The sequence below is a fragment of the Gossypium hirsutum genome, chromosome D11 (genome assembly GCF_007990345.1).
Source record: "Gossypium hirsutum isolate 1008001.06 chromosome D11, Gossypium_hirsutum_v2.1, whole genome shotgun sequence".
In the NCBI taxonomy this organism is placed as follows: domain Eukaryota; kingdom Viridiplantae; phylum Streptophyta; class Magnoliopsida; order Malvales; family Malvaceae; genus Gossypium; species Gossypium hirsutum.
In genome coordinates, this window is record NC_053447.1 from 5,276,172 (window position 1) to 5,303,345 (window position 27,174).

A 27,174-nucleotide genomic window follows, 5' to 3' on the forward strand; every position below is an offset into this window, starting at 1 on the left:
TTTTATGTTCTAGATAGTGATTTTCATATGCGTACACGTGAATTTCTAATAAATTTTATCTATTTTTTATACATAATCAACTAAGTTTATTAATAAAAACATATTAAGTGAACTAATAAAAATTATTTTGAAAAGAAAAAAAAAGAGACAGTTTTGTGGAAATTTTAATCTTCCATTGGTTTCATAAAATAGAGGTCATTTTTTTTTAATTTTTTGAAAAATAAAAAAAACATAGAAGAAATTATATTTGGTTGAAATTTTTAAAAATATAAAAATATATAAAATTTAAAAAAATAATAAAAATTTTTTTTATTGTTTTCACTAAAATGTTTTGTAGTACTGATAAAAACAAAAATTTTTAATTTTAAATGAAATCATCCCTTGTTCAAATTCATGGAAATGCATATTTTGTTAATAAATTTTTTTATATTAAATCTATAATACCCTGTTTTGACTTTATATAAATACAAAAAAAAATTATTTCTTCTATTTCTATTATTGAAAAATAAGTACCGATCATGTTTCATGTTTAAAAATAAATTGTCATTTATCAAACATATTTTTCAATTTAAAAAATTAAAAATATTTTAAAAAAGATGCGTCTTCCCTTAAATATTTTATACTTTCTTCCAAAAAAGAAAAAAATTGTAATGTCATCAATTACTCGCCCAAAACAACAATGAGTTAGTTTTATCAATGCTCTTATACCTTTTATCAAGGACATTGAACAGAATGTATCTATGTAATCACAATTATATGACTAATCATATATCAAATATATTATTTTATTCAATAAAGTTTTTTAAGGATCCCTTTTTGCAAATGAATTTAGTAAGATGAAATTTTGTAAAAATAAATAAAAATATTTATACAAAAGGAATGTTGTAAATATTCCGAAACAAGCTATGCATATCGAAAATTTGTATTTTTAAAAATTTGATAGGAAAGTCGATTGAGTCGTAGGTCGATTGGCATCGGCATTATTACCTTGTGCCGGAGGACATGGGTTTAAGTGCACTGAAACGCATTATCCTCCTATTTAAAGGTTGGGGAGGGGGGGCTATGGATAGTTCTAAGCATTGTATAAAAAATATATATGATAAGAAACTATAATAAGATTAATGTTAAAAAAATTGATAGGAAAAGATTTATAGAGCACAATTTTATTGATAATAAAAATGAATTAACTTGGAGAGAGAATTTTTTCAACTAAAAAGTTATTAGCTTATAGGTAGACCTTTCTACCACATAATTAGTTATATTTTCATCATATAATCTTGTATAAGATTGCTTTTATAGAAATTTCAAAAATAAATTATATAATAAATATATTTATTAAAAATTTACATAAAAAATTATTTCAAGTTTTAGTTACATTATATGTTTTATTATGATAAAACTTTTATTTATTATATAAAAAATTAGGCTCATAATGTAACGTAATTTGTATATTTATTTTTATAATTTTATAATTGAATTGTTGATTTGTTGATTAAATACTTAAAATTAATATAAATAAATAAATAAATAAAACTTGTCTCAATCACTGTGAAGCAGAAAAGAAAGTAGAACTGTCAAATGAAGTCAGAGAGCATCCAAAATCATTAGACGTCTTTCTATCACAAAAAACATTAGGCAACCATAAAAGAAAGTCAGCCACAAACCTGAAAATCCAGGCTTCTGCATTGGATCGAGCCATGGGGCTAGAAGTAGAATGGTATAAGGGGAACCCCAAGAGCACATGCACAGGACCAAAACAAGCAAGAGAAACCAAGTCAAACCCTATTCTAGAACTGCTCTAGGAGACGGAGAAAGGCCAACAAGTTAAAAGCCATATAGAAACAACAAAAAAAAGGTCTCTCTCCTTCAAGAAACAACAAAGAGAAAGTTTGATCTAGCAAGGGACAACCCTCTAAAACACCGATTATCAAAGATGGTATTAGCTAATAAAATTACAAGATTAAACTTCTTCTTCTTAGGTCTAATGTGCATTTTCATTCCAACATCAAGTTATGATTGTATAAACAAAAGAAGGCTAATTAGCTCTATATTGAATTGAATTGAAGCAACAATTTGGATCTTAAAAGCCTCGGTATAATTTATCTACAATCATGAAACAAAGAAAAAAATACTCATTCCAGGTGAAAAATTATCATCAATGACTTGAGAGACCCAACCTTTTTGGAATTAAATTTAGCAAATGGTTCACCAAATATTTTTACATCATGCTGCGATGGATGAGGCCAATGCCTTTTCATTCTTATCATTGTTTTCTTTTTCTTGGCCAACACTATCATCTTCATTCTCGAGAGATTTCACATTCACATCCACAATCTTTGCATCTCCGATATCGTTAATGTCTTTAGCTGCATCTCCGTCGCCGACGCTAGCAACTTTCGCGGTGTTATTACCATACAAGCAACCAAATACCATCCTGAACCCGAATGCCCTCGACATCAACCTGTACACTGCGGTTAGGATCCAAAATACCCAAGGTGTGCTAATGAAGATAAAACCAAGGACAGGGAGCAATTTTGAGGATTGAAATTCGGGGACGAAAATATAACACAAAAGGCAACCGCCTCCGGCGAGGACGCATATGAACAAGATGCAAGAGATGGCCCATATGTAAGTGCAGCTAGCAACTTGATCTGGTTCAGACATTTGAGAAATGTACAAAGAAAGGAATTATTATATATGATTATTACAAACAAATATGAGTATCTCCCCGTCGTGCTGATGAACCATGCTTTAGACTAATGGGATCGAAAGGACCCATTAGAGATGGGATTTTGCCTAGGTTGTTATGTTGTTGTTGCAGGCTGGATGAACTATGGTGGGATTCTCCGAAGTTACGCATGTTCAAATATTTGTTTACGTAAAACATGGTTCATTTTTGTCAAATTTACAAGGTGGGAATGTGGATTAAGAGAGAGAATGACAACGTGTTTGGTTTATATTTTTGTTATATGGTTGATGCTCACCTTTCTAAGACCGTACATATTTAAAATTATTAAATTCAACATTAGGCTTCCCAAGCTTGACCGTCAACCCAAATCCAAATGTTCAAGTCCATGAAAGATAATATCTATATTTTTTAAAAAATTAATAATGATAACATTTTGTAATTATATTTTAAAGTATCAAAAAATATTCGAGATAAATATTAAATTTATACATAAATTTTGATACGATTTATAATGTTATACATTAACCTAAATTTGGTGTATTTATATATATTAAAACTTAATTTTAATTCAATTTTCATATTTTATTCATCTTGTTATCTATATGGCACAGTCTTTTTTGAAATCAGGTATAAATTATTGGCACAGTCTTTTTTGAAATCAGGTATAAATTATTGACATAATATTTTATTAGATTAAAAAAATAAAGAAATTAAATTAATTTATTTTCACTTAGGTTAAAAAATAAATATGCTTGAAGAAAAGGTATTTTATTTTCCTAAAAAAACTGTTTTTCCTTTTTAAATTAGGTGAAAATAATTGTCTCGCTTTCGTATGAGTGAAAGAGTATCTATTCAATGGAATGACAGTTATACAATTAAAAAACGCCTATGTAACTCCAACAAATTACACGTACTATAATATCCCTTTAATAATCTATACATTACATGCCCGACTCAACTGCTGTTTCAATTTTTCATTTATTTTAGAATAATTTGATAACAAATAAATTCAAGAAAAAATATTAAATAAAAGATTAAAATAATTTTTTATAGATAGTTGGATTCAAATAATTCATTATAAATAAAGTTGAATTCCAATAAACAAAGTACCTAACGCCATAGATAGCGAATCCCAAATCAGCAGATCGGGAAAAAATGGCAGGATTGTTCGACCAGCAAGCAGATCTTTACTTAGACGCAAGGCCAACGTATCCCTTCCAGTGGTATTCTATGCTTGCCGCTCGCACTCTCCACCGCTCTCTGGCTTGGGATGTGGGCACAGGCAATGGTCAAGCTGCTATTGGTGTCAGTACTATTTCCTAAGTTTCCAAATTACTTTACTGGGTAAAAGAAACCCAATAGGTTATGTTTTTTTATGTTTAATTTTCCAGGTTGCTGAGCATTACGAGCAGGTGATCGGCACTGATGTGAGTGAGGCCCAATTACAACACGCAATACCGCACCCAAAGGTAAAATATCTCTACACTCCGTTGTCAATCTCCGACGAGGAATTGCTATCTTCAATCGGAGGTGAAAACTCAGTCGATTTAATCACGGTGGCTCAAGCAGTCCACTGGTTTGATCTACCAAAGTTCTACTCTCTGGTAACCAGACTTCTACGGAAGCCCGGCGGTATCGTCGCCATCTGGTGCTACAACGACATCGCCGTTAGCCCAACATTTGATCCCGTAATGAAGCGGTTCCACGACACCAGGCTTCCTTATTGGAACCCCAACATTCAGTACGTTTTTTATGGGTATAAAACACTGCCTTTTCCATTTGAAAGTGTTGGTTTGGGATCTGAAGGGCAGCCATTGGCGTTGGACATACCTAAGAAACTGTCGTTCGAGGGATTGTTGAGAATGTTGAGATCTTGGTCGGCGGTTGTTACAGCGAAAAATCAGGGCGTTGATTTGTTGTCTGAAAATGTTGTGAAAGAATTGAAGAGTGCATGGGGTAGGTCTAATTTGGTTAGATCAATTGCTTACAAGGCTTTTATGCTTGCACGGAAAGTCAAACTATGATTTTCTTTGGGAATTATAAGACTGTAGCTTAAGCTGTTTACTGATAAATAGTTTACTTATGTCTTAAAATAGATAGTTTATGATATATCAGTAAGAATTAAATAATAAAATAATAATATTTATGAAAAAAAGGTTTTGAATTAAGGAAAATTATTTCATTAGGTGAAAAAATTATTTTCATAAAATGATAATTAGCTAAAATTTAATTAGACACCAAGAACTGATAATTTAGGCTTAAATCTTTTTTTGAAATAAGTTTCAAATTGGGCTTTATTTTAAAATAAATAAATGTTACACATAATATCCTAAAAAAAACAACCAACGAGCCCAATTAAAAAAATTGAGCCCAGCAAAAGAAAACTAAAAGACAAAAATTGAAAAACCAAATCTCCTATAGAAATGAAAAAGGAAACAAAATCTGATTCTAATAAATGTTTACTATTCTACCTGCCCAATCAGTCTTAAAAGACTACAAACGTCTTATCTCTTCAATTTTATTTACTTTTCCAAGACGCTTGAGATTACTCTAGGGCTGCTGAAATAACTTTGATGTCTGCCCTTCTCTATACTCTCATCCCTTCATTTCTCGCTTTCTTCCTTCAATCTGGTTCTTTTGCCCTCCCAGTTTTTGCTTGGATTTCTGCCGCTTCAGGGACTCGGCCGATCAGGTAGGCTCCTCTACTACTCTTCAGCGCTTCATTTGCTAATATATGCGCAAGGTTGTTTGCTAATCTTGGGATATGCTCAAACCTACACTCCTTGAATTTAAGCAGAAGTTGACGAATATCATGTAAATACGCACTAATCAATGATTTATCGGGGCTTTTTGTTTTACATTTTCTTATTATTGATAAAGAATCCCCTTCAATAATAACTTTTTCCCACTGCATGTTAACGCCGACCTGGAGGGCTTTCCGACACGCTATTGCTTCCGCCCCAAAGGCTGAGGGAACTCTTTGATGAACCTCCGTACATGATAGAAGAACTGAACCCTCCTTATCGCGGGCCACAACCCCAATAGCCGCTTTACTTTGTCTACCGTCGTACGCTGCATCGAAATTGATTTTGACTACTTTGTCCACTGGCTTTGTCCATATTTTTACAGGTATGGAAGATTGCAACCTATTTTTACCAACTGCATCAAGATCTGAAATATAGCTATGAACAAATCTCCCTACTTCTTTTCCAGATTTACCATCTTTTTTATGCAATCTATTGTTCCTGTCTCCCCAGATGGCCCATACTGCAACACAAAAGATTCGATGTTGAGGAGTCGAGCTTTGTGAGAAAACCCAGGTTAGCCACTGTAGAAACCCCATTTGATTGTCTTGCAAAAACCTATGAAAAGATAACTCTCTCCATACTGCTATTGTAGCAGGACATTCCCGGAAGAGATGGTCCATAGTTTCAGTTCCTGAACTACAGCGAGGACATACTGACGTGTTCGTCAGTCTTCTAAGTAGCATATTAGCTCGCGTAGCTAGAAAATTCCAAGATATCTTCCAAACTGTAATTTTAATTTTTGAAGGAAGATCAAGTAGCCATAGTTTTCTGTAGAAGTCCTTGTAGTCATTTTGTAAAGCATAAGCTTCAGGGTTATTTTCAATGCTTTGTAATAGTTTATAGGCGCTCCGTGTTGTGAACTCACCCGTCGTTTCAACGCTCCAAACTTGGAAATCTTCGTGCGGTGTTTCAGCTAGTGGGATACTGAGGATCTTCTCTGCTACATCCTCCGGAAAGGTATGCTCTACCAACTCTTGTTTCCATGTTCTGCTACTTGAATCAATTAGCTCTGCAACTTTACTATCATTCAAATTTGAACTTAAAACTGGTAATCTATCACGCGGTAAAACTGGAATCCAATAATCACGACTGATTGAAATTTTTGTACCTCGCCCCACCTTCCAACATAAGCCCTCTGCTAGGATGCCCTTAGCAGCCCAAATACTTTTCCATGTATACGATATATTATTCCCCAACTGTGAGTTTAAAAAATCAACACTTGGAAAATATTTCGCTTTTAATACTTGCGCAACTAAAGAATTTGGATTGTTTATAATACGCCATCCTTGCTTAGCTAAAAGTGAAACATTAAATTGAGCCATATTTCTAAAATTTAGGCTTAAATCTTAATTATAGGTAAAATTGTTGATTGAGTATTAATTTTTAATCTCAAAATAAATGAAAAGTAAAAAAACTAAAACGAAGAAGTCCTATTTCTTCTTCTTTCCATCGCCAAACTCAAAATAAAGTCTAGGTGGGCACCGGGTACCGCTTGACAATAGAACATCTTCTATTATTCTTGACTTTTTACGAATTTTTTCTTCATTTTCAAACTCTTTTTTTTCATTTCATCACTCAAGTCTCAAACTTTATTGTTTTTAATTCAATGTTTGTTACGATGATTTTAAATTAGTGTTTTTGTGTAAATTGTTGTTTTTTTAATTAAAAGCAGAGAAAAATAACATTGCAATGGTATTTTTGCATGTTTCAAACTTATTTGAACAAAGCAAAAATAAACATGTAAAAATTTTAGTTAATTCGATTAATTGCCCAAATTAACTGAAATTGTTTTTATTGGTTAAAAGATTTTGAAAAATAATTCGGTTTAGTTAATGATTAAGATTTTTATGGTTTCGGTTAATGGTAATTCGGTTCAGATATTAATTGAGTTAATTGTTTCAACACCCTCACCCATTGATGAGTAGAATAGCATATTTTAGATTCAAGTAGATTCAATTGTCAGTGTCAGAAATTGAAAAAAAAACTTATTTTAATTTTGGTTCGTAGGTTTGTGACGTTTAAAGTTGTTTTATAAACAAAAAAAATTGAGTTGTAGAAGAGAAGGGAATGAGAGCTTTCAATTGGTGCAAGCAGTATGAATAACGAATGTCATACAACAATGATTTTAACAACTTAGTAAATTAAATGAAAATTTTTGAATAATTTTGGGATTATTTTGTAACTTTTTGAAGTTGAGTGACTAAAATGTAAAGTTTACTGATTTTAGTTGTAGTTTAACCTTAATATTTTGTAACAATTGAGATATTTATCTTTTGGGTAAACTATCAAAATAATTATTTTTGTTTGCTTTAAATTACATTCTAGTCACTTATGTTTGAAATGTTACGTTTTAGTCACTTGTATTATCATGCTGTAACATTTTAGTCACTAAGCTGTTAATTATCGTTAACGCTAATGTGGCACATTAAATTATCATTTCAAATAAAAATTTTAGGTTAAATTATTACCCTTATATTTTATCATTTTGAGCTTTTTCATTTGGTTCAGGATTTGAATCTGGTAACGGTTCCAATCCCATAAGCCTCGCAATTATGCTTGGTGGCTACCATTGTTTATTGTTGTCATCCTCCTCATCTTCGCGTTGGTTTGCAAATAATATGGAGGCATTCGCATGGATCTCGTGGGGCTTAAGGCTTCTTTTGGCATCAAAGACAACTCTGCTATCCAGAGAGAGCATCAGAACTTCCTTGAAAAATTTCCATGGCGACCTTGCGCTACTTTCTTTGTACTAAAAAACAGGAAGGGGGAAAGGTGACTTGCTCTAATTGCTATGCGTGGGAAGTTCTGATGCCGAATATCGGAGCTCGAATGTAACTAGAGATTGCTTCGAATGGTCTAGTGACGCTGCTGCTTGACCTTGTGGTTGCTTCTCTAATTCTCTCAATATTGTTGGTGTCTCAACGGTCTTCACTTGCTCCGTTTTCTTTTCATTCACCAGAAACAAATTTAAAAAAAAGTTGATAAAATAATACAAACCAACGTAAAAAAGAAGAAGAAGAAGAAAATACAGAGATCAAAAAATAAAAGTCAGTCGGTGTTTCCACAGGAAGGAGGCACTGAAACACCTCTAACCCGTGACCATCGTCGGATTGGGGTTACGAGACATTACCGAACCAAAAGTTTAATTCTAATTTTAATTAATAAATGGTAAAACTAAAAAAAATGAATCATGCACTGTGTTTTTATATATATTTAGCTTAGCAAAATCAAATATAACAATTCAAATAAACCAAATTTGCATGCTTAACAATCAAATTGAATTAGAGGTGATCATGGGCCGGGCGGCCCGACTTAACCTGACGGCCCGCTTGAAATATGGGAGGGTTAGGGTAAAAATATAGGCCTGAAATATGGGTTTGGGCAAAAAAAAGAGGCCCGTTTAGAAAACGGGCCGGGCCTCAGGCACCACTTTTTGACCCGGGCCCGGCCTGAATATAATAAATATATTTTTTTAATTTTTTTTAATTTTGAAATATTTTTAAAATATGTTTTTTTTTATTTTTTATTTTTAAAATAAATTTTCGGTGTTTATTAAAAAATAAGCCGGGCTAGGCCGGGCTCGGGCTTAGGAATTTTTTCCCAAGCCAGATCTAGACAAAATTTCAGGCCCATATTTCGGGCCGAGCAGGATCGGGCCCGGGCCTAGGACACGGGTCGAAATTTTTTTTGGGGGCCATGATCACCTCTAAATTGAATACATAGACTAACCATTCAAATATAATAAAGGTGTACATTTTATCAATTTGAATAAATTAAAATTTCACTATTCTTAGTCAAATATATAATCTTTCCATTTCCAAGAAACATTATATATATTCATTAAGATAATATAACACTTAATCAAATTTCATAGTCAACCACACTTTTTGAATTAAACATGAAACAAATATAATCTATTTGAAAATACAATATTTCCTTATACCTATTTATTAAATCTCAAAATTCTTATTCAACCTATACATAAATTAATCAAATATAAATACAACTTGAATAACAAATTATATTCTTATACTAATAAATATAATAACTAACATGAATTTAACCCATGACCGAATATGCATAAACTAAAACACCATTTTAATCAAAATTAACAAAAGCTTCAAAACCAAGCATAACTATTAATGAATAAATCATGGTTAAACGAACCGAATGCAAGCATAAAGAAAATTAGGTCATTTCCACTTGGCTACCTATATAGAAACTAATCAAATTCATTAACAAACTCACACACATACAATTTAATATCATTTGATCCATAATCCAAGTACATTCAAACATTTACAAATCTTATAATCAAAATACAAATCTGAATCTATTTGCATCATTTTTAATTACCTATCACAAACTCTTACCATAGCCGAATATACATGGCTTATAATAAAATCATGTGATCAAACTAATTTGTCCTATTTAAAACCGAATGCAAACCCAAGCATAGAAATTTTCTTTACTAAATAATCGAGCTGAAGTGGCTAAACTAATACCTATTCGTCTATTGCATTATATACCTAAAATAAATCTAACATCAAACTAACCAAATTGATCATCCAATACCAATGCATATACGACATATCATTTACCTGTTTAAATACATATAATCGAACTATCTATTTAAATGCATGCGCACAAATGCTCATATTTAAACCATTTCCAAAGTCTATATTTCATTACATTACCATACAAACTAAGCATTTCATTTCCGATTATATATATATATCACTTAACCCATACCATATTATTACATGCTATAAAATAAATATCAAATTTATAACTATCGGCAATCACATTAATTTATCAAACATATACACATATACTATCATTTAAAATCAACCCCACGAATTAAACATACCATTTGAAATTTCATATCCAAACCACAAATCCAAATCAATACACAATTGAACATGCAAACATTCATTTACTTTATCAATAACACTAAAGTAATTTACCTCTGACATCTACAAGTACACTTCCATTTATAAATCATATAATATATTGACTTTACTACTAATTTAAACAAGTCACACATAACATTCACATATATAATACCATCCATAAATTGCTTAACCATAACCAAAATATGCTTAAACCATAATTCATCCAAAACTGAACACAACAAGCTAATTAAGTCATTTTCGCATGGCTTTAGTATATACACATTCGAATTAAGCAAACTTCAAATCTAGTCTATACATGCCATAGCCCCAAAATAAATTTCAGCTTATAAGATACCGTAATTAGTCGATAGTGTGATAGGCTTTACTGACGATCCCCAAGCTCGTAACGACTTCAAAATCTATAAATCAAAGATAAACAAACACAAACACGTACAGCAAGCTATTTAAAGCTTAGTAAGTTGTAAGCATAAATAATATTTAACTAGTAAGAATTAAAGGCACATAGTTTATTATACAAAAATATTATATATTACATATCACACTTTAACCACATATATATAATTTAATAACCGATTATGTCCTTGTATAAATGCATATAAAACTTTTACCTTTAACAATATAGTTATCAACCAAAATCCGAATTATACATATATATACAACCATAATAATTCGAAACTTGTACAAACATACTATATATAATTCCAAATGAATAACTTACCTTATTTCCATATACTTATTTAACTAATACATACCTGCACATATATTTCAATTATATAACCGTATTCGTTTAACATTGCCCGTTGAACCGGTCGAAATTAAATGGAATACGAGAATAGTCGTAAGATTCGTACAATGCCAACGTCTTAGACGTGGTCTTACATGTAATCACGGATCGACGTCGCTGTCCCGGACAGGGTCTTACACGAAAACACAAGTCGATGCCAACGTCCCAGACGTGATCTTACACGAAAACACAGGTTGATGCCAACGTCCCAGACGTGGTCTTACACGAAAACCCAAGTCGATGCCAACATCCTAGACGTGGTCTTACACGAAAACACTTATCAGAAAATCCAATGCATTTCTAGGGTTCATACGGGCTTACAGACATTAATTATCAATTGAATCAAACTCAAATAACTTACCTATTTCAACAAATACAATTGGCCAAGACTTCTAATACATTCAGTAATTCTATTTATCACCTATCTACTATATACCAATGAATTTAACAAAATTTAAAAGCTCATCGACTTACCTCGAATTTCAACGAACACAGTCGACTACTCGATTACTTTCAACTTCCCTCGATCCAATTCCGTTTTCTTCGATTCTTGATCTTGAATCAAGCTTTTACAATGGCCGAACCTTGCTTGAGTTTTTCTTTTATTTTCTTTAGTTTCGGCCTTGGGAAGATGATGACTAATGAATTATAATTTGATATTAGTTAACATATATTAACATATTATTAATTTACCTTATTAACCTTTGTTTCTAAATATTTATACTTTATAATACAAGGTCATTCTTGATCATTATCACTCACTCACTTAATAGTGGGCTTATTACTTATTAAGGACTCCATATTAAAAAGACATTAGCAAATTAACACTTTACACATTAGCTAGCCAATTTTTCATTTTACGCGATTAAGCCATTTTTCTTTAATTGGTCACTCAAACGATAAAATTAGAACACGAAAATTTCACACAATCAAATTCACACATAATAAACACACGAAATAATATTAAAATATTTTTTGACTCAAATTTGTAGTCCCGAAACCACTACATCCAATTAGGGTCGAAATCGGGCCGTTACAGACACTTAAGGGAGCAAAGGCATTCGCCATAGAGAAGTCAATGATGATCAAAGATCTGAAGGAAGCCAGCCATGCATCCCATTTGTTTCTCTATTTGCTTCTCAAGATTTTGCTTTGGCACTACACCCATCATCATCTTTCCTTTCTCTTTTTTTTTAAGAAAAAAACTATTCACCCTCGTATTTAACTTAATAATCCTCTTCTTACTAACAAGTTAATCTTTCTGTTTAGACTTCTTAATAAGAAGAAAAAAAGGAAGCTAAAACAACATAAAAGAAAAAAATTTGCTCAAAACGAAAAAATATAGGGACTAATTATATAATTTAATCTAAAATTTTCATTTGAAATGATTGACAAGTTAGCTTACCATTACACCGTTAAGATAATTAAATGAAACACAAATGACTAAAATGTAACCTGAATCAAAGCAAAAGTAACTATTTTGGTAGTTTAGTATTTTATCTTTTCATTTCAAATTAGTTTAGAAATAATGCCATAAATAAACCCGGGCGAGTTTTTTTTTTCGAATTTAAAGGGGGGGGTAAATGTTATTTTCGATCAAACAATTTGATCAGTTCTATTGAAAATTGAAAAGTTATCCCGGCGACGGCGAGATCAACATTTTTCCGCTTGGTCCTGCGACGGTTTGCGTAACCCTCTTCTCCTTCAGAATCAGAATCTGTGGTACTCGCTTCCAACTCACTGAGTCGACTCACGACTTAAAAAATGAATGAAATGATCTCCGGAGTGGGTGAACCGGTGGTAACGGATGCAACAAAGGGCGGCGGATCCAATGCCGCTCGAATTGCGGAAGTGAAGGCGTGGCTGGCGGCTCAGTTCGATGCCGCCGGGAAAGAAGTCCCTGATTTCGAATACACTCCGCGAAGCATTGCTCATTTGTACAATCTGGCTACCGTCTCGCAGGCAAAGACTCAAGCTGCCAACATTGTTGCCAACGATTTTCGCCAGAAAGCCGCCGAATACCGTTCTCAAGGTCCTAATTTGTTTTTTTTTCTTTCTAAATTGAATTGAAATTCTCAAATTCAAACAATTTCATCTTGTTCTTCCTAAAATTGAAATCTCTTATAGCTGCACGAATTAGAGAGATATTGGAGAACGTAGGATTAGCGCAGGAGAGTTTGCCGTCAAATGTGGTTGCATCGGCGCAAGTTCTGGCAAACGTTGCTAATTTGTTGAATATTCGAGACACCGAACTTAGTAGGTGGGTTGCTTTCAATTTACAATTTTGAAAACTTCCGTAATTCATGTTGATTTCCATGTATTATATTTGGAACCTAACGAGGAAGAAAAACAAAATGGATCTAGTTTTCTTGTAGCAATGGGTGATATTTCTTTGAGAAAGACTGGGGTAGATGAGAAGAGGGCTAAAGTGCACAAAGAGTCCAAAACTCTTCTTGAGTATACTCGAAAAGCAATAGCTAGGTTAACCTATTTGAAAAGGTAAAGAATTTGTACGTTTACCACCCTAAATTTAGCCCTTCGTTTGAGTCTATTTGATGGTTATTGAGAAGAAATTGATATTTTCATATAGGACATTAGCACAACTAGAAGATGATGTGGCTCCATGTGATGCTCAAATGGAAAATTGGAAGACGAACTTGGGTGTTATGGCATCAAAGGAGCGACAGTACATGCAACAGTATAACAACTATAAGGTATCCTTTGTATTTTTATTTTCAGGGATGCATTAAGATGCAAAACTAGTTACAGAAATTTAAGCTGTTGGTTCTTCTGAGATGAACATGCTATTTATCAGTTAAAAGGGACAAAAATGGGTGGAAAGAGGAGCTGCCTTTGCCGTAAGTGGATGAAATTTAACTGGATATGCATGGTTTGATTTGAGTGGTAGGGTTAAAGTTTATCAACCATATAGACAGGACATTCAATGTATAAAATGACTTTTTATTACTATTCGAAATTATAAATAAAATGGATTGAACAGGAGACTTAGAACTTCATATATAGGCAGAGTTGGAATAGAATTATTGTACGGATTCTGTTTTAAAGCTGAAAAATCATTAGCTGAGGTACTAGTTCATAGTCTTGGACAATTTATCATTAGATCATTTTAGTAGAAGAATCATTTTCCTTGGTGAATATTGCACTTTTGCATATATTGGAATTTAAATAATAAAGTACTGCATATAAAGCTACAAGGATGTAGCTATTCTTGTTTTCTCACTCATTGTTAATTTATCAAGATTTTGGCTATCTAATTATTTCCTATATGTTGCTTGCATGAATTCTTTCTGCGTTTCATTTATGCTTAATCTTGTTTGACAGGCATTACTGAATCGTGTGGGCTACACACCTGAAATTAATCATGGGGTGTTGGTTGAAATGGCCGAACACAGGAAGGACTTAGAGAAGAAGACCAAACCCATCTTAGATACTTTGAGGAGCTACCAGGACCTACCTCCGGTAATATGTTATCATGGTTGGCATTGGAGCACTATTGTGCTTTGGTGTTAATGTTTTCTATATACATATCAAAATTTCTTCTCCATTATACTTGGTCTTTATTTCCTATATCAGACTCTTTGGTAATGGATCCTCTTGTCTGTTCATCGCCCATCATGTCTTCATGTAAAGCTACAAGAGTAAAATAGTAATTGTAAATATATGAGGTTTCTATGGATCTTTGTAGTGAAGCTTCACATAGTATTTTTGTATATTTCTCTCTCAAGATTGTTTATGGTTTTGATATAAATAAATGAACAGAATTTATATTTGATGTGCATTTAATCTCATCAAACACATAAGTAGACGCACTTTTTCCACATGTCTTAACATTTTGGTGGTACCCTGCTTGGCACTGCTTGTTATGTAAAACTTGCATCCTTATTGACAAGTCATAATATAGGTAACATTGTTAATTCAGATGGTCTATGTTCAAAGTTCAATTTTGGTCGTCATCTTTGTCTAGAATGTTTTGGACTTGGGGCCCTAGTTTCCATATCCTTGTCCTTGCAATGAGGGAATGTGCTCTAAAGAAGTGCGCAGTATTACCGTTATTTTATTTTTGTTCGTGCAGGATAAAGCTTTAGCTGCCTTAGCAATTGAGGACAAGAAAAGGCAGTATGCTGCTGCTGAAAAATACCTGGAAGATGTGTTGCAATCAGCCCTTGCTACGTCAGATTGATTGGCTTACAATAGAATTTACTTTCTTCTGAACAACGTGCTGATTTTTTATTAGTGAACTTCTGGAAGGGTGAGTTTGCCCAGGTGATCGAAACCAAAAGACAGTGTGATGTTGCAGACAGCTATTCAGATTTATGAGATTCAAGTTGTAACGTGTTATAGTATTAATTTGAAGTTGGTATGTACGCTATGTGTGCTTATGCATGCACGTTGTAATGTTATCGTCTTAAGCTCCTGCTCTTTCCCCTTTGTCATCAACTTTTGCAAATTGCTGTAAAAGTATATGTTCGATATGGTTAGCTCCTGTTGACTGTCTTTTTCCTATTTAAGATGTTGCTCTGCTCCCTTTCTGTCTTTTTGTTTTTTTTACTTTGTTCTTAGTGACCCCCTTTGAAGCACTGCCATTTGGCATTGTTCGTAAACTATTTTGCAGACCAACAACACCAATTCGCGCTATGGTTTCTTTAACCAGTTTGAGGGATGACTAAACTCGGTTGACTTTGAGGTCGTATTTGTATTTTCAGGCTTACCATGGCAAATGAATTCAATTTGGATTAGCAACTTCCCTAGTCTCTCTTGTTCGAAGAGAAGTTTACTTCACATTAGATTCGATCATTTTGAATCCGATACAGATATATTTAACATCATAACAGGTGTAGTAATTTTTATTGTATTTATCTTTACATAACTAACACGTAATACAACACACATGTACAGATTATCAGGTTTAACTTTGAGGCAGATTGATTCATGTTCTTATAAACGTTATCGAGGACCCTTTCTACTAGAAATCCCTTCTCAATGATACATATTTCCATCAAAAGAAAAGGCTTAGTAGCAAAAATACCGAAATTTACTTCTTTCTTTTCCCAAATTCCCATCTCCTTAATAGCAAAATTCACCATCTAGTTCCTTTTTTACTTCTCCATTTCACAGATCATGTTAATATCATCCAACATGAAAGATACAGCTGAAATTCAGTCTAATAGCTGAAAGCTACACAACTAATTACACAAAATGGAGGTCCGCATAAAATATCTTCTAAGTATAGCAACTTCAAAAACAAGTTAAGATCTGTCATAAACAACAAAACCTAGGCCTCCAGCAAGTTAACTTTCCAAAATATATGAAAAGGTCCTTAGATTCCCTTGGTATACCATATGTCTACTTCCTACGAGTTCTCAGCAAGTGCCTTATCGATTGCCTCTGCATGATCACGTAGAACATTCCACTGCACCAGAACAAAATCAGAAAGTCAAATGTACCCACCCATCACTATCATGATATTAGGTAGAGTAACTTTGTAATTCATACCTGGTCCAGACTTAGAGAAATACCTAGGAGAATAAGAAAATGTTAGTTCATGAATATTGACAATGACAATGGAAAAAAGAAAGATGGAAACTCTTAAGTTTCAGAAGCTAAAATCCCCAAATCCTGTTATGCATCGACATCGTGAGTACCAGCGTAGCACCAAATAAGAATGAAGACAGAGAGAGAGGTCAAACTTTTCCAAGTAATTTCCCAACCCAAATATTCTCTAGGCAATCTATAACATTTTCAACTAAAGGTTTTCACAAATAACAGATTCACAATTTTGACAACTCCGTTTGTGTTTGTTGACATTCAATAACAGTAAGGAAACAAACCCAATAATCAAATTAATACTAAAAAGTAAAAACAACGGTTTAATCTCAACCGAAAATATCATGTGTGATTTGGGGTAAGCAGCATTGGCATGCCTTTTTGCTAAGTAGTAGAGCGAATCAACTGTACTGCCTCTTACCTCTTTGAGTAACGCACCTTTGATCCTTTTCAGGCAAGCTCAGTTTAAGGTAAAAAGGGTTAAAAAGTCCCCTCTAACTTAAGACTTAAGGGGCCCCTTGCTTAATTTTATTATAGCTTTTCTTCTAATAGTGAGAAAATGACAACATAACACTGCTGAATAAAAGAAACAAAATATTCATGCTCAAAAATTTGTTGCAGATGGAAGTGTATGAAACATTAAACTTCAAAGTACGAACTTTAGTATGCTTAATGTTTAAAACTTAAAAAAGAAAAAAAGTTATGCAAGTAATGAACACAAGACAATAAGCAACGGATAACAAACAGAATACTGCGTTTTTAATCCAACTTCAACCCACTGGTAATAGGTAAAAAGATCCAAACCTAAATGAAAGTAATAACAAATCAAACTTAACAACAACATTTAACACTCCCCTTCACTAGGCCTATACTGAAAAAAACAAACAAGTTTGCAGGAAAGCGGGTATGAAATGAATAAAGCAATATGAAACCTTCTTTCTCAGTTAAACTTTGTTGTACATATTAGAGATTAAGTCAAACTTCATGTTTAAACTTAAAGAGGAAAAAAATAGCACAGGCTTGACATCATAAACTTTGGAAATAAAACAAAGAGAAAAAGTACCTTTCTTGCCAGGCAATTGTTTACCATCCTTGACATAAAATTCACGAATATCAACCCAAATCTTGCCATTCCAGTTCCTCACTGAAACTCTCCTATTCTTGGATATCTGCAGCCCACAACAAAAAGAATTCCACATTTCATAAACTTTGTTCAATATATAATAAAGAGAGAGAGAGAGAGAGAGAGAGAGAGAGAGAGAGAGAGAGAGAGAGAGAGAGAGAGAAACCCTAAGGCGCAAAGCCCTAGAATGGCATATTTTTGGGAAAAAATTGAGGCGTGAAATAGAATATGGAGAAACAGCGGGCGTCAGTGGAGAGGAACCTCGCAGACGACGACATCGTCGGAATCGTCAGAGTCGACTGCAGAAGAAATCTTCGAGACTTTATTAGGAGGCGCGTGATCGTCGTTCTCGTCGGAAGCGAGACCCTCTCCATCCTTCCTCTTCCCTCTAAACGACATTCCCTCCAACTCTCTCTGTCTTCGCAATTTGTGAGCTTTTTTTTTCTAGTAAACTTCCCTTTCCCCCGGGCTTTTAATCTGCTTTTAAACTTGCTAAAAACGTTTTTTTCTAATAAAAAATTTTCTCTTTTATTTAAATGACATAGATTTACATTTTAAAAAATGAAATAAATTTAATTAAAAATACATAATAGGTAGGGTAAATTTTATTGAGGAACTGAATTTGAAGTTAATGTGAATTTAGTATTTGAATATTTTTTTTATTAAATTTAATTAGAATTGTCATAAATAAATATAATTTAATAATTCAGTGTAAAACTAACATGATTTTAATTTTATATACAATTGATAATTTAGTAATCCAACCGTTAAATTTATTTAAAAAATTACATTTGTCATACATGTAAAATTTTGAATCAATTCAATATTTCTATCATATTGATTTAAATTATTATCCATATTAGTATATATTTTACGGTTGAAAGTTTTTCACATAAAATAAATAGTTTAAAAAAATGCTTCATACTCAACATGCATAATCTGTTACAATGATAGAATTGTTAAAACATTAATTGTAAAAAAAATTATGAACTGTCAAATCATGTTAATTTTACATTAGTATAAGTGAAAATCTCCCATGAAAGGAAGAGAAATTAAGCAGATGTGGGGGAAAAAGGGGAAAAAGGGAGGTTTTTTAAAAAATGGTTCCTTTTCTAGCCATTGTTCCTTCTGGCAATTTTTATTTTGGAACACTTTTAATTATTAAATTCTGATATTCAATAGGTAATATTATTTAAATTGGATATAAATTCTGAAGATAATATTGAAATCTAATATGGATAATAAACTTAATGCTAAATCAAATTAATTTGGGTCGAATCAATTAAAATTTTAAAAATTTACAAGTCACTTTGAATTTTATTTATTTTGAATTTTAATCATTCGGGCTTATTAATATTTTTTTTGATCAAATCATTTTAAGTTTGTACCATTTCGGATTATCATTTGAATTCAAATCATTTCATGACATTTGTTCTTCAAATTATTTATGCGGGCAAAACGAAAATTACAAATCTTCTACTTGTTCTAATATTTTTGACAATTTTAATTAAAAACATTATATTCTTCTGCGTTGGGACGCTCTTAGCTGCAAGAGCTCAAACATGCCTAGTTGCCTACATTTGGCCCCTTAACTGAAGTGATAACACTTACATAATGGTGAGCCACAAATCAGCCAAGAACTTAATATAGAGCATTTGTTACCTTTCTCCCACTTCAAAATTACTACAAGTTTACATACTCGAGAGATTTAATCCAATACTTGAAACTTTTAGTCAACCGCAGATAAAGTATCTTCTACAGCCAAGTTTAACTACAGAAAATGTAAGTCAATCCATCACCTCATTATGTATAGTCAATCAAGCAAGATGCACAACTACCTCCAGCAGCTGCATCAGCACTAAAGACAATGCCAAAGCCATCCAGTAATACAGACTATGGTAGGACATGTATATATACGTATGCATCATCAGAAGAAGTAGCTCAGTTAATCATGGAATGAGATCAAGACCTACAAATATAGATAATTATAATAATTTAATTTCACTGTGAATAGGAATTGGTTATATAAGAAGAGGCACAACACACATGCTAACCACCTCAATATATAAAATTTAATTACTTCAACTACTTACTGTGACAACTGACAAAAAAAGAGATCAAGTCCTCGTATGTTGTTGAAATTTGGAGATACAATTGCTTACCTCGGGTTGAACTGGATAAACAGGAAGATTAAGATCTGGCAGTTCACCAAATGCTGCCCTCCTCTCCCTCTGTTCTACTTTGGCGGAATTTCCTTCCTCATTCTCATCAACCATCAGCTCGCTCAACGGAGACTCAAGTTGTTTACTATAATTTTTTTCCAGATAATTCTGGTGTGTTGCTAAAGAGTTTGTATAATTTCCTATATTGCTAGGGTGGATGATTACATTGTTATAGTTATCAGCATCCTTTGAATTTTGTGGAGATATAGAAGCATCATCATCATTTGAGATTCCAGTTTGTGACGAGTGCTCAGACTTAGTTCCAATGTTAGCAGGTTTCTTAATCGAAGATCTTACAGAAGAATTCAACATTTTATGCAATTTCTGATCATGTTGACTAATATCAGCTAAGTTCTGCAAGAGAACGGAAGATTCTTCTTGAAGCAAAGAGTTGGTAGCAGCAAAATTTAGCCTCCCCTGTTCCACTTTCACATGTTTACTTGGTAGATGACCATCAACTTTCTCTCCTTGAGATTTGGCCATATCTTTAGTCCGTTTTCTTGATTGTTGAGCCACTGATAATACAGGTTCGTTTCTGGGCCAAAACAGTATATCATTAAAAAGGAGTAAAACTGAGGTTCAACTTAAATTATTTTTCTCAACAAGAAGTAAGACATAATCAGCAACCAAAAAAAAGTATGCTCCATAAATCAGTGATTATATGCTCAATATAATAGCTCATATTTAAAAAAACTAAATTTATGCTTCTAAGACCTCCTGGTTTAAGTGGAACAAATACAGATATAATGTTACTCCTAAAAGGAAAAAGGGTTTTAAGTGCAGAAGAGAAAAGCATGTGCTGCAGGCACAGAAACAACAACAATAACAAATGCAAAAAATCTTTTTGTTACATCTTAAGCATTAAATTCTTTTTTGTAGTAACTAATAGTGAACAGGGTGTTGGCAAAAGAAGGTTCAAGGAAAGTTCCATTTTCAAGACTCTTCCGCAATGTCCCTGTAACATTTCACGTTTTCGAAGTAATTGCTAACAAAGATACTCAGTTAGAACCATTACATGTTATATATGACGTCTCCCCCATATTAGGTCCCAAATGGGCATGCATGTAAATTTAATCTTCCTTCAGGATCTATATTGTCGGTTTTTTACCTAGCTCCATGAAATGCCAAGGCTCCTTTCAGTACCATGGCCTTTGCTCATATTTTGTAATTCTGGACAACTAAATTACGACATAAGAGCACCTATATTGCAAAAAACAGCACTGATAGTTTGGAATTTCATGTTCAAAATCAAGCCACCAGAATGCAAAATTTGACTTAAATTCAATCTCAAAACAGAACCAATATGCAAGTCCAAAAATTCCACGTCATACATACTTGGAAAGCTTGATGAGTCTAGATCGTCAAACCGTTCATGAAATGGAGTTTACTAGGAGTGACAGGTTTGACCAAAAACTCATTCTTTAAAACAATCTACACAAGATTCTATATACAAACGTATGCCTAGTTAACCTTTATGGGAGTATATTCTTGTTAATGTCGTTAAATGCTAAATAAAGAAAATGAAGAAAGCAACTACTACAGACACTAAATGTATCTTTCAATGACTAAGCATGCTACTAAAATTAACAGTTATTTCGTCTTTGAAATTACATGACTTAAAATTTGAGCCAAAAGACATGACTTCGTAATTATGGCTAAGAAAACCAATAATAACTAATTATTATTTTTTAAATCTTTTGGATTGATTGATAAAAGGAAGCTTTCACAATTGGTATATCATTTATCAAATATGCATTAGATTAGAAAATCCATAAAGTTAGTTTGCCAGGATCTTCCCGACAGTCAAGACATAAAAAGCATACAAAGAAGAAGACTTCAAAGAGGGAAAAAATCAAATGAATTCCAATTTCTCTTAGTTTACAAGTAATCCATTCTGTTCACTATTGGTATGTTATTTATCGAATATCATTTAGATTAGGGAAAAAAGAGAGAAAAATTATTGTTTTCCTGGATTACCGGCAGACAAGACGTGAAAAGATACGAGGCAGAATAATAGAGGGAAAAACTCACATGCATTCCAATTTCTCAGAGTTTACAAGTAGTCCATTCTGTTTAACTGTAGACTTGCTGTCTTGAAAACATTCATCCTACATAACAATAGACAAATGAACATAGTGATCAATTAAAGATTTCAGATATCTTAAGAATAGATGAAAAAGTACCACTGCAAGATATGATTGAATAATACTAGCAAAACAACAAACAAGAGAAGCCAAATTGAAACATAACAAAGTATTTGACCTACAGTTTGCTGGATGAGCTGTTAATTAACAGAAATAAAAGTACTTGCATCTCAAAGAACAATAAGTTTACCTAAAACATGTTGTTCCAAGCCTATCCATAAGCAAACCCAAAATTATTGATGCAGTGCCGGATAAATTACAATATAAGAAAGACCCAATTAACGAAAAACAATGTTACCAGAATTACTAATCACATTCCATACCTGCAAAGTTAATTTCAGTTAAAGAAAAAAAAAGCAAAAATTCTCACCATACAATCTTCGGTCTTCGGCGCAGTCAAAGGAGGAGACGTGTTTTGAGCATCTTTGACTAGCCTCTTCCAAGAAACAATCGTGGTCTCACCGGGCCTGAGCTCAATGGCGAACCTTTGCCTGCTAGCAAACAACCAAGAGGATGAATCAGCTGAAACCCTCGAAGAGGTTTCCCCACCATTACCGATCCTTTTATCACTTTCTTCCATGGGGGACCGGCTCTTGAAAGTAGTCGTTTTCTATCGATTTAGAGTTCAAGAATTTAACGCCATCGATAATCAAAAAGATGAAAAGTGATCTGTCGCGTGTAGGAGAGTGTTTTACGCTGTTGAAGTCACGTGATCAAAGAAATCTGTTGAATTTTATTGCAATAAGCATTTCGCTGATTGGGAAGAGGAAAAAATATCTACATTGGTTATTGAATTTTAAAGTTTATGAGGTTGAAAAGAAAATCTGAGGAAAAAATTGGAAGACCGGTAGGGGCAGCGACAGTTACCGGGCACAACACCACCTAATTTTGGGTTCGTCGAGAACAGGAGTTGTTCATGGATCGGTAGAAGGGATTAAGAAAAAAAAAGAAAGGGTAAACTACACGGACAATTACTCGCCCTTGTGTTTCCATTTTGGTCCTCACTATAAAAGTTTTCAATTTAATCCTTAATTTTTTTAACTATGATAAATCATTAATCGAAGTCCTTCAGCGGACACAGTCAAACCATCTATCTCGGATATTGAAGTTCATTCATTTCTCTAGTTAGAAACTGAGACTAAAAAAGTCCTCAACTCTGATCGAAGATTTGATCTTCTCAGTAGGACTTTCTCCATTCATGGTGGAGAAGATTAAATTGTCTAGAAGTTTGATTATATGCCCTTATTCATCGGTCGGTATCTAATGGCTCTCACTCTATTTCTCATGAAGTTTGGCACACAACTTGTGCCTCTCAAACTTCCTTATAAAATCATCATTTTTCTTTAAAAAAATATGCAATAATTACCTTCCAATCAAAGATCTTCTCTCGAGAAGATCACCTCTCAATGATAATATTTGTTTTTTTATGCAAAACTAATAGAGAATCTGTTGAACATCTTTTCTTTGATTATAATTTTGTTAGGGCGGTTCAGTTTGGTTCTTCATTTGTTAACGGATTAAATTACTTCTGCATTTTTTCGTTATCTAACCGGTTTCTCAATTGGCTCCAATTAAATAATACTAGTACCTATGAATAAGGAGATTATGTAGTGTCATTGCTTGCACTCTTTGTATCATTTGTAAATCAAGAAATGAACTCATTTGTTGGAATGCCAACCTCGCCCCATGTGTTGTAGTCGAAAGGATCCATGATCTACACCTTTCTATTCTCAACGCTTACTCTCTTTGACTCTATTCAAATATCTCTTTAAGGAATTTGATATTTGGGTGCGATTTAAGAGCTATTAACTGCCTAGACTCTTTCATTTTGCATTGTTCATAAAAATCAAATGAATATGACAGGTGAAACTGCAATTGCCTGGGATCATAGAGGCTCTCAATTTTTGTTCATCCGAAGCTTTAGATTTGCAAGCAAGCTCTAAGTCAGGCTCCTTATCCTTCACTCTATTATTTTAAGCTTTAAAACTCACAAAATTGCTTTTTATAACCTCTTTAGAAATGATAAAAAAAATGATAAAATATCATATTCAAACGCACAAAGGTACGATGAAAATTCCAACCAACACTTGAAGATATATAAGGCAAAACTCTAACATGTCACCATTCAACATCAACTGTTGAGCGATAATTCGCTATGCAAAGAAGGGATTTTTTGCTTATATAATATAAAATAAAATAAAAAATACTGAAATAGCATGTTTCAAAAATTATATATTAAAATGGTACATTCAAAGGGGTGGAGGGTGATGCATAGGCGGCATCACCCTAACATTCTGACAGCATTCTGTTAAAAAAATATATTTTAATAGTGGTGCCAAAGTGATAGGCGACACCACTTTTTCTTTTTTAGTTTGTAAGCAGATAATTATGTATCCAAATGAGTAATTATGTGAAAATTTTTAATGATATTTTTTCACATGTTTTATTATTTTTAAAATTTTTAAATATAATTTAAAAATAAATGGTATAATTAAAAAAATTACCATTAATGTATTAAATAATTATCATATATAAATTATTTATTTTTATTAATTGAGCCAGATGGGAGAGGGGGGAAATACCACTGGTGCCGCCTATTAGGTAGGCACCATACCCTTATACCCCTAAGTGGTGCCACCTATCACTTTGGCACCACTATTAAAATTTTTTTTTACCAGAATGCTGTCAGAATAATAGGATGGTACCACCTATGCACCACCCTCCACCTCTTTAAATGTACCATTTTAACACATAATTTTTGGAACATGTCATTTCAGTATTTTTTTTAATATTACATAGGTAAAAAACCCGTAAAAAAGCCAAACAATGGACAACATATGCCTCAAAAACTTTTATTTGTTTTCCATGAAATAACCTTTCTTGCTTTTGTACCCAAAAAAAAAGTCTCTAATATCTCTATATTTTATCAATTAAATTTTAATCATAAAATATATTAACAAATTTATTTCTCAATATTTATCCAATCTATGCTTTAAGTATCAATTTTGAATTAAAAAAATGAATTCCAGAAAAAAGAAATTTAAAAATGTATTTTTATAAAAATACATAAAAAATAAAAAAATATAAATATTAGTAAGATTAATTTTAAAATATTTAATTATTATTTTAATAACCTATAAACCTTATTTTTCATTTATTTTAATAGTTATTAGCTTTTTTCTCTCACAAATTCTTTCCCCCACCCAAATGTTCAAAATTTCCAAAACTCGGTCATTCTCCATGGTGGGAGTCGTTGTCAGTCGCCACCCCTACCATCAAATGATATGATCTTGATCTCATTTTTATTTCAAAATATTTTTATATATCGTCCTATATGACCATAGATTTAGAAGTTCACAAAAAAAATCCTTCTGATCGCCATTCTTTTGGAGTTAGCTTCAAGCTGTGTTTCTCTCTTCGTTCTACTTTTCCTCCTCCATAAAATTCCAGTTTAAAAGCCCTCTATAAGTGTCTCAAACCACTGACACATGAGGAGAGAGAGAGTTTTGACAAAAAAAAAACACTGAAAGTTACTTAATGAGGTTTAATGGGGGGTTTTGTGGTTTTTATTTCGTGATTTCATATGTGATATTTTTTAGTTTTTTTTTTAGGATATTTGAAGTCATTTTATTCATGAAATTGTAAAATGGAAAACTTTCTCTAAATTTTTTTCATGTTTCTAAAAATAAAATGTGTTGACATGCGTAAATTACAAAACAAATTTATATTTAAATGTTTTGATAATATATGAGTACGTTATTGTTTATGAATTAGATTATATAACTTTGTAAAAATAAAATTAGATTAACTTATTATTTCACTCTGCCTTGGATCACTTATTCAATGGAGAGACCATCAAATATTACCTCTTTCATAAATAAATTCGTATTCAATATGGGTCCTAACAGCTTATTACAAACAATCAAACAATTGTTTAGTGATGAGCCGCTTAATTGGGCTGTAATGTATTGTTAATTCCCTTCAACAAGTGTTGAAATACAATCATGTATGAAGTTATGAAAAGTTCATCAACCTAAAACTTTCATCCAAAATAAAGACCAAGTTGCATTACACCTGTTCAAACTTACCAGCAACAACATGAACAATAGACTTGAAGGGCCATCGAAACTAGCTCAAATCCAACTTCTTTAAAGAAGTCCAAACTTGATCGTAAGGAGCAATAACAAAACCATTCTTTGAGAATAGATCCACCATTAACATAATGAAAATGAAAGTTGTCGTTGTCGGCAACAATCTTGAAGTTGTTGCTAAATGGGAACAAAACTTGAAAGCAAACCAAGTGGATTAAGGCTTAGTTTGGATAGACGGTGTATTTACTTGCGATTAGTGTAAAAACAACGGTGGTAGTGAGATTAGATACTGTAGCGATATTGTAGCGTGAAACAAAAAGTAAACTACATGCACTACACTGCACCCAATTACCCATTCAAATCCCACCTAAATAGCTTACTCAATATTAAAAACGATGCTCTCCTTAAAGTTAAAAATAAATAGGAAAAGTGGAGCAACTCGAATACTTTTTTCAATTTGATTCTAATTTTAATACTGAAAGACATAACTTCTTGAACGATTAAATTCAAATTATACTTACTTTATACATGAACCGTCTTGCACTAACATCCACTCAAAAGGGTCATTGCCCCGTTCTAACTCCACATTAATTACCTATCAAGGTTGTTTGGCTTTATGCAACATGTGACAACCTTTCAAGTCATTGTCCATCCTTTTGACCTCATTGCAATACCTTTATTCCTACATGCTCTACCTTTGTTGATCTTCAAGGACCTCAATCGATACATTGCATTAGGTCTTCTATTATGGTTTATTCCATAGGAAATTGTTTGATTTTGATCATTTGGTTTCCTAGCATGCAATGCTTCTTCTTATTCTTTTTCTCCTTTTG

General features: G+C 32.7%; 5 protein-coding genes across 20 annotated transcripts; 2 read left to right on the plus strand and 3 right to left on the minus strand.

The window, feature by feature from the left end:
- Positions 1-1,975: 1,975 nt before the first annotated feature.
- Positions 1,976-2,872, minus strand: LOC121223667 (uncharacterized). Its single transcript, XM_041105655.1, has one exon. It carries the CDS (start codon positions 2,662-2,664, stop codon positions 2,224-2,226), a length of 441 nt encoding a protein of 146 aa, XP_040961589.1. The 5' UTR covers positions 2,665-2,872; the 3' UTR covers positions 1,976-2,223.
- Positions 2,873-3,790: 918 nt separating this feature from the next.
- On the plus strand, positions 3,791-8,414 carry LOC107911685 (putative methyltransferase DDB_G0268948). Of its 15 annotated transcripts, XM_041105670.1 has the most exons (7): positions 3,791-3,994; positions 4,081-5,381; positions 5,487-5,503; positions 5,622-5,818; positions 5,947-6,009; positions 6,092-6,453; positions 8,005-8,414. In XM_041105670.1, the coding sequence occupies exons 1-2, from the start codon at positions 3,845-3,847 to the stop codon at positions 4,711-4,713; spliced, it is 783 nt and encodes a 260-aa protein (XP_040961604.1). In that variant the 5' UTR covers positions 3,791-3,844; the 3' UTR covers positions 4,714-5,381; positions 5,487-5,503; positions 5,622-5,818; positions 5,947-6,009; positions 6,092-6,453; positions 8,005-8,414. The 15 variants fall into 15 exon arrangements, with proteins under 15 accessions (XP_040961604.1, XP_040961594.1, XP_040961600.1 ...); XM_041105660.1 differs by having other exon boundaries at positions 4,081-5,503; XM_041105666.1 differs by having other exon boundaries at positions 5,487-5,818; positions 5,903-6,009.
- A 4,314-nt stretch (positions 8,415-12,728) lies between these two features.
- LOC107911686 (AUGMIN subunit 1) lies at positions 12,729-15,700 on the plus strand. Its single transcript, XM_016839564.2, has 6 exons — positions 12,729-13,228; positions 13,324-13,456; positions 13,561-13,695; positions 13,787-13,910; positions 14,539-14,676; positions 15,290-15,700. The coding sequence occupies exons 1-6, from the start codon at positions 12,961-12,963 to the stop codon at positions 15,395-15,397; spliced, it is 906 nt and encodes a 301-aa protein (XP_016695053.2). The 5' UTR covers positions 12,729-12,960; the 3' UTR covers positions 15,398-15,700.
- A 581-nt stretch (positions 15,701-16,281) lies between these two features.
- LOC107911687 (RNA polymerase II transcriptional coactivator KIWI) lies at positions 16,282-18,348 on the minus strand. The gene is made up of 4 exons (XM_016839567.2): positions 18,146-18,348; positions 17,825-17,930; positions 16,711-16,733; positions 16,282-16,627 (listed from the first exon to the last, which is right to left on the minus strand). The coding sequence occupies exons 1-4, from the start codon at positions 18,281-18,283 to the stop codon at positions 16,568-16,570; spliced, it is 327 nt and encodes a 108-aa protein (XP_016695056.1). The 5' UTR covers positions 18,284-18,348; the 3' UTR covers positions 16,282-16,567.
- Positions 18,349-19,515: 1,167 nt separating this feature from the next.
- On the minus strand, positions 19,516-23,263 carry LOC107911688 (uncharacterized). Of its 2 annotated transcripts, XM_016839569.2 has the most exons (4): positions 22,621-23,263; positions 22,138-22,214; positions 20,047-20,641; positions 19,516-19,853 (listed from the first exon to the last, which is right to left on the minus strand). In XM_016839569.2, the coding sequence occupies exons 1-4, from the start codon at positions 22,828-22,830 to the stop codon at positions 19,830-19,832; spliced, it is 906 nt and encodes a 301-aa protein (XP_016695058.1). In that variant the 5' UTR covers positions 22,831-23,263; the 3' UTR covers positions 19,516-19,829. The 2 variants fall into 2 exon arrangements, with proteins under 2 accessions (XP_016695058.1, XP_016695057.1); XM_016839568.2 differs by lacking the exon at positions 19,516-19,853 and having other exon boundaries at positions 19,861-20,641.
- Between the last annotated feature and the right edge of the window lie 3,911 nt (positions 23,264-27,174).

Bases quoted from the DNA above. Each gene is read 5' to 3' on its own strand.
- LOC107911688 (XM_016839568.2), bottom strand. From the start codon at position 22,830: ATGGAAGAAAGTGATAAAAGGATCGGTAATGGTGGGGAAACCTCTTCG. The intron at 22,215-22,620 runs GTGAGAATTTTT...ATTGTTATGTAG, and splicing joins CGAAGACCGAAGATTGTATG to GATGAATGTTTTCAAGACAG. The intron at 20,642-22,137 runs GTGAGTTTTTCC...GTTTTGGCCCAG, and splicing joins TCTGAGAAATTGGAATGCAT to AAACGAACCTGTATTATCAG.
- LOC107911686 (XM_016839564.2), top strand. From the start codon at position 12,961: ATGAATGAAATGATCTCCGGAGTGGGTGAACCGGTGGTAACGGATGCA. The intron at 13,229-13,323 runs GTCCTAATTTGT...AATCTCTTATAG, and splicing joins CGCCGAATACCGTTCTCAAG to CTGCACGAATTAGAGAGATA. The intron at 13,696-13,786 runs GTAAAGAATTTG...ATTTTCATATAG, and splicing joins AGGTTAACCTATTTGAAAAG to GACATTAGCACAACTAGAAG.
- LOC121223667 (XM_041105655.1), bottom strand. From the start codon at position 2,664: ATGTCTGAACCAGATCAAGTTGCTAGCTGCACTTACATATGGGCCATC.
- LOC107911685 (XM_041105662.1), top strand. From the start codon at position 3,845: ATGGCAGGATTGTTCGACCAGCAAGCAGATCTTTACTTAGACGCAAGG. The intron at 3,995-4,080 runs GTCAGTACTATT...TTAATTTTCCAG, and splicing joins ATGGTCAAGCTGCTATTGGT to GTTGCTGAGCATTACGAGCA.
- LOC107911687 (XM_016839567.2), bottom strand. From the start codon at position 18,283: ATGTCGTTTAGAGGGAAGAGGAAGGATGGAGAGGGTCTCGCTTCCGAC. The intron at 17,931-18,145 runs GTTCCTCTCCAC...TGTGGGCTGCAG, and splicing joins ACGATGTCGTCGTCTGCGAG to ATATCCAAGAATAGGAGAGT. The intron at 16,628-16,710 runs GTATGAATTACA...GTTCTGGTGCAG, and splicing joins TTTCTCTAAGTCTGGACCAG to TGGAATGTTCTACGTGATCA.